The sequence below is a fragment of the Ochotona curzoniae genome, unplaced genomic scaffold (assembly GCF_017591425.1).
Source record: "Ochotona curzoniae isolate NIBS_2020 unplaced genomic scaffold, NIBS_Ocur_1.0 scaffold_3208, whole genome shotgun sequence".
Taxonomy (NCBI): domain Eukaryota; kingdom Metazoa; phylum Chordata; class Mammalia; order Lagomorpha; family Ochotonidae; genus Ochotona; species Ochotona curzoniae.
This window is the reverse complement of record NW_024467106.1, coordinates 29,885,375-29,905,000: the sequence shown is the minus strand read 5'-3', so window position 1 is coordinate 29,905,000 and position 19,626 is coordinate 29,885,375. Positions and strand designations below refer to the sequence as shown.

Below are 19,626 nucleotides of genomic sequence, written 5' to 3'. Positions count from 1 at the left end.
ACAACATAGCATATTGAAAATGTTACAGAAAGACAGTGAAAAAAAGAGCAAAGTTTTTATAAAGTATTTCTTCTCACAACTTTCATCATAGAGAAATAAAATGCAAACCAGCAAATAGACTTAAACTAACAACCCGTAACAGGCCCAAGAAGCTAGAAATAATCAGGTGATTTATTTTCACATTTTTTAACGTATTTAACTTGTTTCAGAGTCTTTAGTAGAAAACTGATTTCTCAACTATTCCTCAAATCCCAAATTTCATATATATCATAATTGTTACAGATGTTCTTCACTTTAATATAATGTGCTCCTGTAACAGCTTTTTTACCCTAATTAATATGAAATCTATACAACCTAAATAATTAGAGTGTCTTGTATGTTTCAAGATTACTTTGTAACTATGTACTAATATTTTTGTGGTCATTATTTTTGTTCTGTAGTATCTTGATAATTTTGGTACATTGCATTTCTTTTAACTTTTCCTCAAATTTAGAAAATTCCAATCAGAACTTCAAATATGGAAAGTACTATTTGTACATCACTCTCTATTGTTTTCTTCTTCCTTTAATAAGTTACTGAAGGATAGGAATTGGTTTCATTGTAACAAAAAAAATTTGATCGTTTATTTCATATTTAGCTTTTCAGAAGGTCAAATTTAAGAGCATGTGTATATATGAATGTGCTGTGTATATGTCAGTCCTATCTAAAGTAAATTTTAGTTAATTGTTTCAATTATCTTCTGTGTTTATGGGCAGTATCCAAATGTATGCCAGTAAGCGGTGTTCATGCTTACTAAGAGCAAGATGCACGGTGATTTTAGTCATCTTCAGCCCTTTTCCTAGGCGATGGACTGCCATCTATTGACTCATAGTGGCCCTCACACATGAATGTGGCATCCGTCAGAGCAAAGACCAAGTAAGCATAGGTTAGAATTGCTACTGTGTGCTCAGTTCAGCCAATCTGCATAAAACTCTGAAACTTTCTATGCTTAATGCTGCATTAGTTTATTTTTCTAATCAAAAAAATGTTCACTTCTTACTCCAAACCAACAATGCTATGTTGGGGTGTGGGAGAGACTCACTAGGATTTTCTTATTAGGGTGCTTTTCAGTTGCTTTTATCGGCTTCCCAAACTGTAAAATGATCATTTACAGAGCAATTTAAATATTACCAGCTGCCTGTTAAGGTCTATCCAAGAATCATCATCCTAAAAAATGAAAGTGTATAAGTTAAACAATAATATTTCTCAAACATGTGAAAATGGTACTGAAGTTGATTTGTATAAATGGACTAATGTTCTCAATTAAAAATTCCTTTAAAATTACTCAATTAATAAAAAAATTTTTGAAGTGTTCACTATTTTCAGCAATATCATGAGAAATAAAATGAAGTTTTTAAACAACCTGTATCCAAGTAAAATAACCAAATTTGATTTGACTATATTAATAAAAACTAAGCTATCATTGTAAAGGGTACAAACTGACAAAAGCTCTGAAATACTATACATATAGTCATAATAATGATTATATATGGCTCTACCATTTTTATTTTAATACCTATAAAACCATATAATTTAATTTCTGTAGATATTGGAGATCTGCATGAGATCATTTTAGTTTAGCTATTGAATAATTTCTCATAGTTAATATCTTTATCATCTTCAAAAATATTTGAAATTTTTTAAATCTTTAATAACGTAACACTATTGTTGTATTTTAAATTGTTATCTTTTCAGATTTTGATAAACCCTTACTTTGTTCTTCATCTTTCAAGTCACTCATTGTTGACAAAAAATTTCTCTCTGTATTCAAGGAGCTTCCCCGCCCCCTATCTCCTGTCATTTCTGGTCTCATTTATATTAAAAATCCTAGGCCAGTATGGCCACCAACAGTTTTATAAACAAGAGAATTTTTATAGTAGAGGCTGTAATTTGACATGCATTGAATGTTTTTGTTAATCTTGTTTTTAATCTGCTTACTTAAGTAACCAGGAGTTTGCTATTTGGGAGTTGTATGTGTTAAGAACTAAAAAGGACAATGTGTCTTTTACGTTTAACTTTGCAGTTGGATTTCTCTGTGTGTATTATAAAAATATGTTGCAACCTACCTTTTATTTTAAATAAAGATTCAAGCAGGAAGCAAATATAACTCAGTTTTAAATATTTCTTCTTATGTAATGTTTGAAGTACCTAGAATTCATACTTGAAAAAATAGAAATTTTGTTGTCAGGGAAATTGGGAAACATAGACACGTGAGTGTCCTTGCCCTCCTTTCTGGCCTAATAAAAAGGGTTGTGACCAGAGTTTGTTAGTAATCAATAGCAGTCTTACCCAAACCAGTTGAAAGACAGAGTATAACTTATGAGCCAAAAATAATAGTATTCCATTTCATTTTGCCTCCTCCTTACCTGGAAACATCACTGAAAAATGCATTTTCTGCATCTACAAATTATGGAACTACAAGCCTTGCAATAAATGAGAATAGCGCTCCCTCAGGCATCCCATGCCAAACTGGAGTGGGTACTCTTAAATGTCAACAGATTTGGAATTTTAACTAGAAGCAAGTAGTCCACAAGGAAGGTATAGGAAGGTGGGTTTTAATTCTGAGGTTATTGATATACAGAAGTCTTTATCCTAGGTTGGTGATTTATTACAGGGTAGATAGCAATTTTCTCACTGACACTTAAATAGAAGCTTTTCTCTTAAAAAAAAAAAAGTCACTTAGACATATAAAGAGTTTCACAAAGTCAGCCTGAAGCTAAACTCTCCTTTTGTCTTAATTGGACACGTATGTGGGGAATCCTAAAACATTCTTTTCAGAGTTCCTTGAGTGCATAAGCACAACTGCAAAACCCACAAGGACCCCATCCACACAGGAGACACCTGCTAACAGAGCTGCTGTGTATGGGCATGCTTCTGGGTGTGTGCCTGAGTGTGTATGTGCTTATTTTGTGTGAGTGTTTGTAGAACTGGTTAGTTATTGTCTTTTTAAAATGTTGACTCCAAAAAGCATTTCAGGGTTTTGTAAAACATTTTCTTAACATTTTTGGAGGCCTGGCACAAAAGTTATCATGTGTGCCAGTCCTCAAAACTTCTAAGTTTGTTTCTGGAAACTCTTATTTTGGCGGTTCAATTCCCTTCACTGGTTTGCTCAAGAAACCAGGAATTCTCTTGCATAAGTTAGCTTTTCTTCTGTATAACTGCTCTTGCTATTTTGTTTATTTTGAAATTGGCCGCATGTTGTATCACGACATTACATTTGTATGTAACATTCAGAGATGTAGCTTTTATTAAAAATGCCTTTAACTGAAACATTATTAAGGTGAATGTGATTATGCTCTGAAGACTTAGAAAGCACATGACATTTTGTAGTACTTCAGAAACCTCCATGCAGTACACCACTGTAAAGTAAGTCAGGCTGTTTTATCTCTCAGGTTACTTGGTGTCTAAACAAACAGGAATTGTTTTGAAAAGCATTTATGACTGGTTTACTTTGTTCCATCTGTGATAACAGAGATGGAAAATGCATTTGGACAGTGACTACATTTTTAAAGATTATTAAAGGCAAAATTTTTGTGAATATTTAAATATCTGTTCTTAAAGAATACTGTTAAAATTTTACTTAAACCTTTTTTTTTTCAATTTTATTTGTAAGTTTACGATCTTTAAGAATAGGTTAACTGATTTTTTTTTAAAGCCTTTATTTCACTGGCATGTTGACCACATTTTGCCAGAATTTATTATTGGAAACAATTGGAAAATGCAATTTCAAGGCAAATGAAACCTGAAATTATCAATCTCAATAAATGAGATTCATTTAAAAATAAATACAACTTACCAAATCATCAAAAAGCAATTTCCTAAAGCTCCTATAAAGGAAAGGAAGAAAAAGTGAACATTGTGAATCATCAATGGATATATTATTTTTCTTCTTGTAATGTTTGCTCAGACATTCAGAAATTGGGATATATTTTTGAATGGGATAGAACAAGTTTTTTTAGATTATTGAAGCACATGGAAAAATATTAGCATTTTATTTTCAGAAAAATACTGGAGTGTCTACCCATCTGCAGAGAATACTCAGTTAATTGATTTTTCAATATTTTAATACAAAAATTAATTTGGTTTAAATGAGAAAACAATATGACACTTTGAGTAAGGTAATACATTTTGAGTAAGGTTTTTCCTGTATTAATATATTTAAATATCATCAACTGCTTTACAACTGTATACAGTATACAGTATGTATTACAATTGTGGCTGTAAATTCACATCTTTCCAGTTATGAAGCAGTGAAAAGTACTGTAGCATTCACATAATTTAGAAAAGATTTATTGTAAATGTTTTGGCATGTAAGCACTGTTCTTTAGTCATCTTCCAAACATCTTTAACGGCCTCATCACCATCATCATGATATTTGTCCATTTTTTTGGATAACGGAATTTGAAGTCTATAGACAGATACTTCCTTTCTTCATTTAGCAGGAACGTTCCTGTGATTGTATTTATCTGACTACCCTTCGAAGTCCAGGTGTTACTTCTGTTTAAAAAATGTGAAGAAAAACAATGATTTATTTTCTTATCTGTTAAAAAATGTTTCTTCTGAAAGTGACAAAAAATGGAAAATTATTTCCAAACATTTTATTAGCCTTTTCTGTCTTCCTAAGATAGATTCAGCTGTCCTTTCAAAGAAAGTATGCTAGTCATTGTAGGGGCTCTTTATTCTTGATAATTAAATGTATGGTAGTTAAATTTCCATTGTTAAATGTTTATATTTTAATATATAAAGCTGACTTTAGAAATATTCTTAGGAATATATTATTCATATAATCCTAAAGGAAGGCTACATTGCTTTTACTAGCAATTCTGCACTTTTTTTAAGATTTAGTTTTTATTTTTATTGGAAAGTCAGAGAGAGAGAGAGAATCCTTCTGTTGAGTCACTCCCCAAGTGACCATAACAGCTGGAGCTGAGGCAATCCAAAACCAGGAGCCCAGAGCTTCTTCCACGTCTGCCACACGGTGCGGGGTCCCAACGCTTTGGCCCGTCGTCTGCTATAAACAGAGAGCTGTACTGGAAGTGAAACAGCCAGGACACAAATCAGTGCCCATTTGGAATGCCTGAGCATCAGCCCATAGCGCCCCAATAAATTGTAGTTTTAAATCCTGAAATGTTCCTAGCAAAATGGTTTAGCAAGCTAATCCTCTGCCTGCAATGCCAGCATCCCATTTAGTCACATGTTCCAGTTCCGGCTGCTCCATTTTTGATCCAGCTTCCTCCTCATGGCCTGGGAAAACAGTGGAAGCTGGCCCAATACCTTGGGCTCCTGCAGCCATATTAGGGCAGGAAGAAGCACCTGGCTTTCAGCTCCAGATGAGCTCAGCTCTGACCACTGCACTCATTTGGGGAATGAACCAGAGGATGGAGGATCTCACACCCTATATCTCTTCTCTGTAAAAATCTGCCTTTCAGATAAAAATAAGTAGATGTTTTAAGAAAAAAGCTGAATTTTAATGTGATGTTTATTCTCTGGTATGTTACCTATACGTAAAGGAAGTATAAGTAAGTATAGTAGACCAGTGATACTTGTATTGAACATTCTTTTTCATTGTTGCTATATTTTCTATTATGATTTTACCTACAATAATAAACTTAAGTTGAATTAAATTAAAATTTTCAGAACAGTTTCTACAGTAATTAGAAGTTAACTATTAAAATCAATCAAACTTTACACTTGAAATTAATTGATCATTTTATTCCCACATGTCAAAAAGTCTTGGGAATTGTGTGGGGTATTTTTGTATATTTATAAGAATTTTATTTTAGCTGTTTTGAGATTGGTACCATGATTCACTAAGAAATAACAAAAGTGTTACATGAAATGAAATATTGCCTATTTTGAGAGCATTTAGCAATTTTTCTCTTTTAATGTCTCTGAAATTGTTGACCTTCACCTTAATGGCACAGCAATACAGAGTTAGATCACATTTCAAAAACAAAAAATTAATCTGTGAGTGTTCAGAAATTTGCATTATTAGGATGGACATTTGGTGCAGCAGTTAGGATGCTGCTTAGGATGCCTGCATTCCATATTAGAGTGCCTGGATTTGAGTCCCAACACCACTTTCATTTCCAGCCTCCTGCTAGTATATACTTTGGGGGCTCTAGGTGCTCGTGGCTCACACGGATGAGTCCTTGCCTCCACGTTGGGCATCCAGACTGAGATCCAGCTTGAGTTCAGCCTGTAGCACTTGGGGAATGAGCCAGCAGGTGGAGATTGCTCTCAGATAGTTTTTTTCAAAATAAATTTATATTAGCTTTGTAAAAAGACTTTATGTGTTTCAGTTGGTAATGCGACAACTGGATTGTCCTTTTTTTTTTTTTTCAAAAATCACACACAACTGGACTTGTTGGTAAATGAGAATCTAGTATACCCATGTCTGTAAATACCAGCTTTACATAAATATGTTCCCTAGTACATTATCCCACTTTATTTTACATTTAACAGAACTTAGTTTTCAGTTGTATCTTACCTTTATTTATGTGTTAAAATTTTGAATTTGTCTTTCTTGAGTCTCATTTTCTTTGATTACAATTGTATTGTCTTTCATCCTTGATTTACTTAAGTTTTTAGAAAAATATGTCATGAAACTAGGCTGAAAGAACAGACTATCTCCCAGAAACCTACTAGGAAATGTTAATATCAAATTTGGGGGGAAAATGACAGCTTTAAAATTGGCCTTTGATTCAAAGTGACTACCAGCTGCACCAATGTACTTATAGTATTTAATCTGTAAGAATCTCAGTTTCTTCATCTTAAAAATGGGGATAACTTCATTGTAAGATTTTTGAAAGTATTCAGAGAATGGAATTGAAATGTAAGGTACATACTTAATGCCTTTCACATACAGTATGCTAAATGCAGTTACCCAGGTAGAAATGGCCTCTTGACTGATACCACAGATTACTGATACTTCAGATTACTGTAATGTCTTTTGTACCAGATAAGAGGATCTCTCAACCCTTTGTATCCTGCCACTTTAGGTAGGTATAATAAATGTCTTTTATTAACAAAATTAGCTATTACCTTTTTCTGGTTATTTGTATTTGTGTTACCATTTTTCAGCAATGTGGGTTACTTTTAGTTTAGTATAACAAGCATATTATTCAATTTACTTCAAATAATTGTAGAAAATATATCAAACATTTGATGTTATCGTTTTAAAAATCTAAGCTAATAAACATGTAACTATTAAGTGATAACTCTAGTGTCATCTAAATGTAGTTATCTGTCATAAGCAAGTGAAGTTTTAGAAATCTCTTTCTATACACTTAACGAGAGTACTATGAAAGTAAATAGTTCACACCCATACGCACCTCCTAGTTACACTTTCTGTTAGGAGTGGATAGCAGTCAGATGAGGAAAGAAACAAAGGTAGCATATCAAGTTTCTGTGTTTGAGGTAGAAATACTTCATGCCTTTACATAAACGTTCTCCAAACCAGTCTGGTTTCATAGCAAAAGGTGGGTTCGCCAATACAGGCAACACAAAATGAGTGCTTTCTCAGTGTTTGTAATTGTGCTCTTTCAAAGGAAATTACTCCTCCAGGTTTATTCTTTAAGACAAGAAAGGGCTAAGATGGGACATAATACAAAAGCAGAAGAGCATTTCTTGCCACTTTTAGACAGGTCCTTGGAGTTGTGGAATTCCCTGCCTTTGTAACTTCAGAGTATTTCCTTAGAATAAGTTAAAATACTGTGGGGTCAAGGTGGGAGTCCATATTGTTGTGATTTGTGTAGAGTTACAATAAGAATAAAATCTTGGGGTTTGTTTGAATGTCCTGTGTATTGGCTAACAAATATAATAGAGCTGTGGTTGTGTTCTGTAATTTTTAATGGAGATGTATATGCAGTTGTGTATAAGATGTATGAGCAGACTGGATTATGTTAAGCATTTCCTATAACCAGAATATACATATTAATACGATTTTTATGTTTTGTAGTCTATCCCAGCATTCAGATAAAATATCTGTGGATTCACACATATATTTCTGTCCCGTCCCCCTACATTCTGTCTCCACGCCCTCCTCGTCCCTCCACCTTATGTCAAAGCTTGTGGTCCTTTTCCATCCATGTACTAAAAGGTTTCTTTGTAAACCAGGCCATTTGTCCATCATTGTTTGGGATCCAAACAGTGGTAAGATACCCTGTCACCGATCCCATGTGCTAAGAATGGCAGCTCCTCTCCGGACAATTGGCGGGGGGACTGAGAAATATTCCTGAGAGGATTATTTAACCTTTCAATTTAGAGGGCACAAAGCCTGGCTGATTAATGAACTTTCTGATGGGTGCTGATAAGCGGATCTGTTTCTTTATTTTTCCTAAAAGTGATTCCTTCTCCTGTCCATATTACTATAATCTTAAACATAAAATGTGGCAAATAGATTAAAAAACAGCACTAAAGAGTTTATCTGGCTGGCAAACTGAAGGAGCTAAATTAAAATTGGTAATGACAGCAGTGACTCAGCCTCATATATGGTTTTAAAATGCACTGTGTATTTTGAAGAGACTTATTCTCCAGCTCGGCTGGTAATGACTGCTTTTGGTGTGCACAGTCTGGGGCTGGCTTCTGTTATCCCCACCCCACGCCACCCCCTCCCCTCCAAAAAATGAGTTGTGTTATCTGGATGGCTGCAGACACATACGCAGCCCCCTTTCTCACTGCATGGGCAGACAAGGTCGATAGCATTACAAGGTATTTGTGGCAGTGCTTGTTTCAGTTTTCAGAGCTGCCAGTTTCCAGGCGGATTTGAATTACAAAAGAAGAAGCTGGCATGAAAATTGAAAGGTTTTATCGGCTGGTCTGAAGCCTCATAGCACATTGCTTATTTATGCAGTCCATTTGCACCAGGAAATATAAAAAGGAAATACATTTTTAAAATAAGGCCATAAAGACCCAGATATGTTTAAGATGGCAAATAAAATATAGATACCTATAATATCTTTCCAGGAAACGATTTTCACTTAATGTTGCACATTACTTCAGAAGAGCATTTATGTTGCTGTCATAAATTTGTGCGTTTGTGTCACTATGTAGGTAGTCTCTGGGGATTAAGAAGGAAGCCTTTGCTAACTTACTTTAAAATTAAAATAGACGGAGGGATAGCGCTGCAGTTTGAGAGCTACATTGGAAATATTTAAATAGGGTGGTAAATTAAACTTAAACTAACATTTTTTTGCATTCCATGTAAAATTAGCTATGGCCCAGTGAATAAATGCCACTACCTTTAAAGAAAATTGGGATGCTTTTTAAGCCATGACGATTTGGAGTATCAGAGAATTACTATGACCCTTACTGTCTTGCATATGTTCATTGTTCTCTGCTTATTGAGATTTTAATTTCTTGTTGAGATTTGGGGGGGGAGGAGGTCTTATTAACCAAAAGGAAAATTATAAATTAGTAAGTAAGTGTTCCTTTGTATAAAGCTTGCACTTTTACTTTAGTCTTCAAATAAGTATATATATACATTTACCTCATGTTTTAACATCTATTCAGATAACTTTACCTTAGTTTTGATTTACTGAGAGAGATACATTCATGCAACCCCTTTAATTCTTAATTATATAAAATGAAGAGTATACAGAAATACAGCAGTTCAAGATACTGAATAACTACTGGCTCTACCATTGGTTATTTGCCACCTTACAACTCATTGGATTGTAAACAATGTGGCAAAAAGAGAGGAGAACTTGATTGTATGTAGGAAATATCAAATCAGTAAAAGTAATGCTCCTTAGTCTGCTACAGTTTAAGAGTCCATTTCCCAATAAAGTGAGTTATTCTCATCTAAGTCATGAGAGATGCAAAGTTTGGTCTGGTACGTCTCTCATGTTTTCATGACCTGGACTAATTACTTCATGTAGTTGTTTTTTTTTCCACCGGAGAGAATATCAAAAGCATGCATGTCTACTGCATGCTAATGATGTGCTGTACATTTTTTAATGAATTTTCATAAGGATTTTTCTACGTAGCATGTGTGGCTTAATGATGTAATCACCCGATAGACTAGAAAATGCTCCAAAGGAGACGTTCCGGTCTGTTGTGTACATAATACATGTTTCAAAAATCTGCCTAATTAAGGAATTACCCAATGGATTGGAAGTCTGTTGGGTATGTGACATAGTTTTTTCAACACATTAAAAAAAATACTGTGTATCATTTTTATGTATGGATTTGAGTGCCATTTCTAGGATATGGAAGAAATTAGCAATGTCCAATAGAATACAAATTATTTTTTTGTGTATGTGCTGGGAAAAAAGATAGAATTTTTTAAAACTTTATAAAGGGAGTTTTGTTTCAAAATAATTTCAAAGTTTTTAGCATGGGGAGAAATTTCTCACAGTAGCCTTCAAATACTGTGAATATTTGCTGGATCTTTGTGCTAACGAGTGGAAGGCTTTGTCCGAAACCATAGGCTTGGAGTTGAAAACACAGGTGAGAAAAGACTTCAGAGGGAGGGGAAGAACATTCTTAAGAGTAGAAAACTATGTTTTAATTAGTAAAAGTGATTATATATTCCATAAAGTAATGAGCTTCAACTAGGTCCAAGCTCTCATTGGATCAAAGTCAGTTCAGATAAGGGCAGCTCAAGGTCACAGAGGGAGATGCCCAATAGATTCATTTGCATAAAAAATTACTGTTAGAAATAGGACACTGTGGCTGCTTTGGCGTTTTTGATCTCTTGGCCTTTGTCATGGAGATTCCTAGTAGTGAAGGGAGTAAGGCCAGTGTCCCAGATAATGATTAACTGTTTTAATGGCGTTCATTCATTCATTCCGCACTAACTACTCATGCAGAAAAAAGGGTTATGTAAAATGACATTAGAAGAAAATCATTTGTAATCGTTGCATCGGGCTGCACTTTGAGGAGACATTAGGAGTAAATCCGTGGCGTGGTAGGCTTATGCTTTATCTTCTGATATTTACTGAGTTTACTGGTGCATGAAAAGCTTTCAGCAAGAATAGCAGATGGGATGGACCTTTCATAGGTAATGCTATCTACCAGGTTATTACTTCTATATATTGATAGTAAAGTAATCTCCAAGATATCACCCTACAAATATAGATTATTTAAATGTCTGTAACCAAAAAAACATCATCTACCTTCACAAACAGTTTGTTTGATATCCATTGGGTCAAAGTCTATAGACAATTTTTAAATTTCTAAAAACTACATTCATTCTCATATATTTTATTTTTTGTTAACATGGGCATGACAGCCCTAAACTGAGAAACAGTTGACACATTCTGCTTTAAATTAAACCTTTATTATGAGTTAAAAGTAATAAAAGGCATGCTCTGGAGTAGAAATATTGAATCAAAGTTTGTATTTCCATTATTTTTTGAAAGTTTAAAGGTTTTTCTTAGCTCGTAGCATGAAAAATTGTCTACTGGAAGTCATTATATTTTCCCTACTGTGTTCTAATACCAAAATGGTTCCTAATTAGGTAAAAATCTAGATTGATTTCATTCTTGTTAACTTCTCTTACATGTTAGTTTATTAAAATGAGAGAATATAGTTTGTCATGGCATTTGCTGATTGTGAAACAGTTTAGACTTCATAAAAATATGTATGTTTTTCCTATTTTTATTAGTAATAATGAAAGTTTTTACCTACTGGCATTATTCAGATTGTGTGACCATCCAAATTTTTGCATTTCATTCAGGAGTTTAAAAGATTAGTGAGACTATGTTTGAGATAACTTTAAAAATAAAATAACAAGTGTCTACATGAAACATGCTTTCAAAAATCTTGATCACAGAGAAACTTTTCATCCCTAGTATTGTAAGACTCAATTTGTGTTCTCTCTGTATTACTAATTTTTTCCTGGTTTTCCTGTCTTTGTGAGGTAGGGGAGACATGAAGGCAGCCATATTATTAATATACTCTGTTTAGTCAAGCATGTTTTTAGATTAGTTTTTCTTAGTGACATAAAAATTTTTCCCAAAATATTGTTATTATCAATATCTTAAATTTATTGAATGCTTTTGATGGGCTTATGGTTCATATATATTGTCTCGTTGTTCATTCATTGATATTTATCAAACTTCATGGTCCTGTTTCAGGAACTGAGGTAAAGCAGTGAACAGAAACAATTCCAAGTACCTGCTCTTACAGAATTTGCTTTCTCTTTCCTCAGGGGGATAGGGGTAGCAATGGCTAGAACAGAGGTGATAAGTACTGTGGAGTGGCTTTTTTTCTTCTTGTATATATAAGGGAATTGGGCGAGGGAAGCAAGATAGAAGGTGTAATTAGAGGGAACATCTTACTGAAGGAAGTGACATTTGAGCCAAGGTGTGAAGAAGGTGAAGGAGTACAACAAATTAGGTTGGTTGGAAGAAAGTGGGATGGTTGATACAAAGTTCTAACATGGAAATTTGTGGGGAATGTTTAAAGAATAACAGAAAAAGTTTGAATGAAAAGTTTGCAGTGAGAAAAGGTAGTGAGAGATGAGGTCAGTCTAGTTGGGGGAGGCAGATTGTAGGTTGTTTTGAGGTTTTTGCTTCCACCATGAGATTAGAAGCCATTAGTTAATTTTTTTTCTGTATTATTATTACCTGAGAGGGATAAAGAAAGCTACAACTACTGTATGCTAGTTCATTCCTCAAATAAGTGCCTGTAAATACTTGTCCTGTACCAGGTAGAAGTCAGAAACTCAGTGCATGTCTCCACGGGGATGACAGGGACCCAACCACTTGACCTGTTTCCCATGATGTGCATTACCAAGAAGCAATCACCAGGAGCCAGGGCTCAATCTCAGGCACTCCATGTGGGACAGTGTAACTGCTAGGCCACATAGCTACCAACAGGAGGGGGTTTTAAGTTGATGAGTGTTATATTCTCATTTATAAGATAGAAAGATCACCCTGTACTAAGAGTAATCTACAGAGGAGCAAGGTTAAAGCGGTTAAAGCAGAGAGACCAGTCATGAGGCTCATGAAATTGTCCAGATAAGAAATAATGGTCAGATCAAGAGAGCTGTGTACAAAGGAAAGAAATGGATTTTACAGAGCTAATGAGCTTTGCTAATGCTTTGGGTATGAGGTATATGCAAGAGAAAAGTCAAGCATATCGATTTTTTTCTATCTAAACAACTAGAAGGATGGAGTTACTAATAATGAGGTGGGAAAGATAGGAGGAGGAGCATAGCTGAGGGTGGGAGAAAAGCTAATTTTAACAAAATTGGACATCAAATAGACACATGAGTCTGGAGTTGCGTGATCAAAGCTGAAAAGAGAACTTAGAACTTGCTTTCTCCTTGCCCCGGGGATAGGGTTAGGAATGGCTGGAGCATGAATCAGAATTTTTCTGTAAAGGCCCAAATAACATGATTTTAGTTTGACAAGCAATATAATCTCTGTCATAACTCTGGCCTGTTGAAAGCAGCCCTTGAAAATCTGTAAACTTACATGTGTAACTCTCTTTTAAAGTTTCATCTGCAGACACTAAAGGTGATTTTACATAATTTTCACATTTGAAAACTATTCTTTTGTCACCCTTTAAAAATGTGAAAAAGCCACTCATACTTTGTGAGCCATATAAAAATGGTCAATAGACCAAATTTGGCCTGTAGCAAAGTGATAAATTCTAGGTTATTGACCTACAGATATATAGAGGACCAAGCAAAAGAACCCTGGCTTCATACAGCTTGCATTTAAAAAATAAATAAATTTGTTTTTGTTTTTGTTTTTCTTTGAAAGATTTTACAGAGAGAAGGTCCACCCAGAAATGGCCACAACAGCAAGAGCTAAGCTAATCTGAAGCCAGGAGCTAGGAAGTTCCTCCTAGTCTCTCAAGTAGGTGCAGGGGCTTGGACTTGGACAACCCCCTGTTGCTTTTTTTGGCAACAACCAGAGAGCTGGGCCAAAAATGGAGCAGCCAGGAAACTAACCGGCATCCACGTGGGTGCCAACGTCACAGAACAGAGGATTAGCCTGCTCCAGCCCCCAGCTAGCTTCCTGACAAGAGTAAGGAACCCTGGAGTGGAAACAGGTGATGGTATTCCATAAAGGTGACCTTCACTTTGAGAGGAGGCAGAGGGGATGAGCTTCTGGAGGGTCGGGCAGTACAGTAACTTTCTTTGTACTCTGTGCTCCTAAAGAGAAGCTGGAAATGCTGTGAGGGGTACAGGTGTCCTCATGGGAAAGCCTCTACTTATATCCATGCCATTTCAGTTAAGTTCCAATTTCTAGATATTTTTTCCAACTCCCCATCATTACTTCCTGCTTTTTATAAAAAGGATCCAGGCCAATGGAATTGGTTATTTCAGGGAAATAACTATATTTTCCTTTTGATGAATGAATCTTGCCTCTAAGATATCACATATTTGCACAAACACAAATAGAGAAATTATGGATACCGATAAATAAATTTCCCACAGAGCACTAACAGTCACCAACAAGATCTTAAATACCTACAATTAGTTTCAATTCCTTTACTAGCTTCCTATGCTATTTAAAGTAAATCCACTATTCTTTACCATGATCTGTCAAGCCTTCAGTGATGTATCCACATCCCTGTTACTCTTCCTTCACCTGCAACACTCCCAAGTTTACATTCTTCAAAATCTGAAATAGGATAAACTTGCTCTTAGAACTTTGTACTACCTGTTCCCTGTGGCCTGCTATTCCTCAGGCTTTTTCTTATGATAAGAAGGGATTATTCCAGTGAGGGGTTTTTCCTGACAACCCATGTCACTATTCTGATTTCACGTTACTATCTTAATTATGTATCGCTCTTTAATTTTGTGTGTGTGTGTACATGCACTGGTTTTATTCATCTGTTTTCCACCAATGGAAGTGGGATTTTGTCTTGCTTGCTTCTCAATTATCCAATCCTAGAAGAACATATGATAACATATTAGATACTCAGAAATAAATTTTAAAATAAATGTATGAAAGAATTCACACATGTACTTATGCCATGTGTTCAGCACTGTGAAGGCATGCTTGGACTTACTCTTTCTGTTCTCTTTGCTTCTTCACAACCTGATTTTTCTATAAAGTCACATATGTTCTGTTCCTCAGCATCTTTCTACATAGTAATAACCCATTACAGTTTAACATATGCCTCTCTGTCCTTCAGGCGAAACTACTTACAATAGTTTTCAGTTGTCAACAACTTCCCAATTGCTAAGTCCAATGAATTTCATAGTGTCATCTTATGTAACACATCAGTAGCTTTTAACAGCTTCCTCCTTGAAAAATTACCTTTTCTGCCTTTACATCCATTTTGTGTCAAATTTTAAAATATTGCAAAAGAATTGGGTATTTGGTACAATGGGTAAGGCACCAGTTGGGATCGTTGTATAGCGTATTGGAGCCTCTTGGTTTGAGCTCTAGCTCCATCCAACTTCCCACTAATGCACACTGGGAAGCAGCACATATGGCTAAAGGATTTGGGTTCCTGCCACAATTGAAAAACAGTGATTTTTAAGAAAAAGAAATTTTTAAAAAGATGATTTAGTTATTTGAAGGCAGAGTTTCAGAGAAATTTTCTACTTCTATCAACTATCTGCTTGGGCCACACCCCAAATGGCCACAATGGCTAGAGCTGGTCCACTCCAAAGCCAGGAGCCCAGAACTTCTACGCCTCCCACATGTGTGCAAAGCCCCAAGCAGTTGGGCCATCTTCCACCACTTTCCCAGGTACATTAATGGCGCCAGATCAAAAGTGGAGCATATGAACTACATTTAACTAGAAAGTGTATGACTTTGTTAGTTGCCTTTTTCAATGTATCCTAATGGGTCATAATGGTTGAAGTGATAAATTTTATTTTGTATATGATCATATTTTTTCATGATCATTTTCAATAGAAAAGAATGTTGAAGGTTGTTATTTTATTCTAGTTTTTCATTTTAGTAAGCAGGAGTTGAAAGTAAAGTTGCTTAAAGAATATCTTTAGAACCTTTGTATTCTTTTCCTTTATTGTGACAGTAAAATCCCACCAGGCACCTGTTCACAGCATCAAACAACAAAATGAGTTGATAGACTAACCCTCTTTATTAGAGGTTCCCAGTAAAGAACCTAAGAAATAAGCTTATCCAAGTTTGTGCTCATCTTTTCTTCCAATACTAAGGTGGTGGGGGTAGGGATTAAATTTTTCTCTGCTTGTTGAAGCTACTGCCTGCTTGAGGGTGGCTCTGTCATCTCTTTTGTCTACTGTTTTGTTTGTAAAGATATGTTTGTTTGCTTGTTCAAAAGGCAAAGTTCTATATACTGGTTCTCTTGCCCCAAATGCCCAAAGCAGTGTGCCTGGGCCAGGGTGAAGGCAGAACTCAGAATTCCATTTGGGTCTCCCACATGGGTGGTCTTCAGGTCATCATCCACTGCCTTCCCAGGTTCTTTTGCAGGAAGCCAGATTTGGAAGCAATGAAGCCAGGACTAACCAACCTTCAGTTTGGGATGTAGATATGTGAAGCAGTGGCTAGACCCATTGTGCCACAACTCCTGCCCCATGATTTTTTGTTTGTGTGCATACAATTTAATAAATCAATTATATGTCATACACTCAAGTAAGTATCACCATGTTCAGTAAATAAAATTGCAAGCTGTCAGGCCAAGCATTGAGGTATGGCAGGTTAAGCCACTGCTTGTGAGGCAGGTATCAAATATGACCACTGGTTTGAGTCACCCTAGTGCTTGAGTCCCTGCCACCCACAGCAGAAGCTCAGGTGGAGTTCTGAGCTCCTGGTTTGGCCCGGCCTAGTCCCAGCCATTTCAGCCATTTGGGAATGAATCAGCTGATGGAAAATCTTTCTATATACGTATCTCTCTCTGTCCTTCAGTTACTCTGCTGTTCAAATAAAGTAAATCTTTAAACAAGAGAAAGTTGCAGCTCCTAACCTTGTGTATTCTGCATTCTCCTCATTGAAGGGATCACCAGTGTGGTTTGTTTGTGAATGATTTCTTTGTTCGTCTTTGTAATTTTTCAACTCTGTATGAATCTCTTCTTGATCTGCTGCCTTCTACTCTTTGTACTCTGGCACTGATCCTAAAATTCTTACGCTACGTTTATTTTTACCCTGAACCATTGTCACTTTCAACAGTTGTTTCTTGGTCTTACCACCCTCATTGACACTCCTCTCTGAGCTCTCTAACTGTGCTGTCCTGTATCTCTATCATTTAACCCTTTCTTCCCTCTCCTCTCCACAGACCTTTGGATCCTGTAAAGGTTACTGTCTCCAGGATTTCCATTCTTAGTCCCCTGCCACTGCACATAAAGCTCTTCAGAAGCAGTGTTTCTGAGAAATCCTTGACTCTCTTGGAAAGAATAAAGTTTAATTTTTTCCTAACATTTATTAAATATTCACAAATATTCACATTGCAGATCAAACCTGGACCACCCAGAAAGCCCAAGACTCCTTCTGGACAGTCAGCCTTAGTGTATTGTTACAACTGTGCACAGAAAGGCCATTATGGACACGTAAGTTTGAATTTTGCGCTTAATGCATTCTGTTGGCAAGTAATGGTTGCTAAAGGATGAACTCAAAAGGAATTTAACTCTGCATGCTTACTTGTTTTTAATATAAATTAGCATTCTGAGGAGTGAAATGTAATTTCAACTAGTTTATTTCTTCCTTGCCACAATAACAATTTATCAGAGCGTACTTTTCTATTTTAGATGCATATGAGCAAGTTAGGCTAAAACAAATCTTGTTCACAAAATTAATCAGACAAGTAATAGTATGATAATAATGCTCATGTGTTCTTGCATTTATATCTGACATAGCCACATCGTGATTTTAGATCTCTCATTTAGTTCACCTTCTTTGGCACCCTGTTCAATTCAGCCTTCATAACTCACATACAAACCTTTATGACTCAACAGTGGAAAGGCAGAGGTGGTCCCTAATTGACTTTCCATCTACCCCATGAATGCCCAAATTTCCTATCCAAGTAAAAAGGGCAAAAAAGTTCAAGGTTTAAGCATCAAGGTTAAAAGCAGGAGAAAACTTTTCACTTTGTGATGGGCATGAGATAGTATATTTAGCATGAAGCCAGCAGCTCATCCCAGAGAGAGAATACAGCAAGAACAGACTTAGACCCCATTTACTTGGGGCAGTCTGTGTTCAAATGAGAAAAGACAGTGGCCAGGAAGGAGAAAATCCTTACTTGAATATGCCTTCCCAGTCCTCTGACAGCCAAGGTAGACTATTATCACATCAGATCTGATGGTAGGGACAGAAAGCATCCAGAGGCTTGAGAGTCACTTGACGGGCACAGGGATAAAACAGGTGGATTGGGTTGTGTGATAGGTCACTTCTTGAATTCCAGTCATTACACTAGTCAAGGAGAATAAAAACTGCAGGGAGAGTCCATCGTCAGATGAAATTTATCTTCCATATTGGGGCATAGAGTATGAAAGCTAGGTTAAGGCATCCAGCCCTGGTTTTAATCTTTGCACTGCTACCAACTTCACTGTTTGACTTGAGCAACCCATGTGATTTCTTTGGACCCCAGTTTATCTCAGGAAGAAAAGATCTCAGGGCTGCCATTTGGATGCCATTCCCAGTGTGATCAAATTCATAGAATGATGATACAGATGGAGAGATCCTGTAGTACGCTTATTTCACTTTCATGGATTTCACATTGAAATCCTAACTAGAAAAGGTTTCTTTTTAAAAATTATCATCTCCAGATCTGCTTCTACTGTATGCATTCATCCTTGCTCCTAACATGCAGATGTTGCCAATGCCTTTTAGGGAACATATTCATATAAGCAGCCCACTGCCATGCAAATCACATAGAAGTATGATTTATGCTTGCTTTCCTCTTTAAAGCAAAGGGGTACGATTTCAGCATTTATGTTTGTTCAATTAAATAAAAACAATTAGAATTGGATGGTTACTGCTTACTAGTCCCTCCTGTTAACGTAGATAGGAAATATATTAAAAGCATTTGGAATTTATCCTTGAAATCTAGATTTAGATAATTTTTAATTTACAATAAAACAAATTTGGCAGCCTCATCATTGCCATAGATGAAGAACTCTAGATTATTCACACTAATGAAGAAGATCAGTGGTGTGGCTAATCCAGAACAGTAGATAAATTATATAGCCAACTATCAATTGTCTGTGCTAATGGAGAGGACCAGTGATGTGGATAATCAAAATATAATTTACATTTAGCTTTGGGAAACATTTCTAGTACCTTATAGCTCTGTGAAGTCACATCAGTCTAGACCATACAGGATCCAAATAGATTTGTGCAGGTGGTTCAAGATGTCTGAGGACTGCTCTTCAGTTTCAGAAATCCAATCTGAAATCTTGTCTTAGAAAGATGATCTAAGATAGACCTGGTTGGGAATACAAGAGCAGTGGTAGTCATTATACAAAGAGACTACTCTGAAAATGCATGAGAGGGTGTTACACTTAGGGTGTTCTGAATATGAAATTTCACATTAAGTTGTATGTTCTCATATGTATTATCAGTGTGCCTTTGCCTTGAGAACAGAATCACAGACAGCATTTTATGACAGTATTTCATTATGATACCAAACAGGTTTGCTTTGCACCCTCTAGGACGGAAAAAAAACTCAAGCAATTCAGAAAGCTACATAAATTAA

General features: G+C 35.8%; 1 protein-coding gene across 2 annotated transcripts in view; it reads left to right on the top strand.

The window, feature by feature from the left end:
• The window catches only part of ZCCHC7 (zinc finger CCHC-type containing 7), a 220,129-nt gene that overhangs the window by 194,137 nt on the left and 6,366 nt on the right, over positions 1 to 19,626 (top strand). For both annotated transcript variants that reach the window (XM_040962891.1, XM_040962892.1), the window contains one exon: positions 17,387 to 17,482. In XM_040962891.1, coding sequence (XP_040818825.1) covers positions 17,387 to 17,482 — 96 coding nt within the window. The remainder of the gene's footprint in view (positions 1 to 17,386; positions 17,483 to 19,626) is intronic.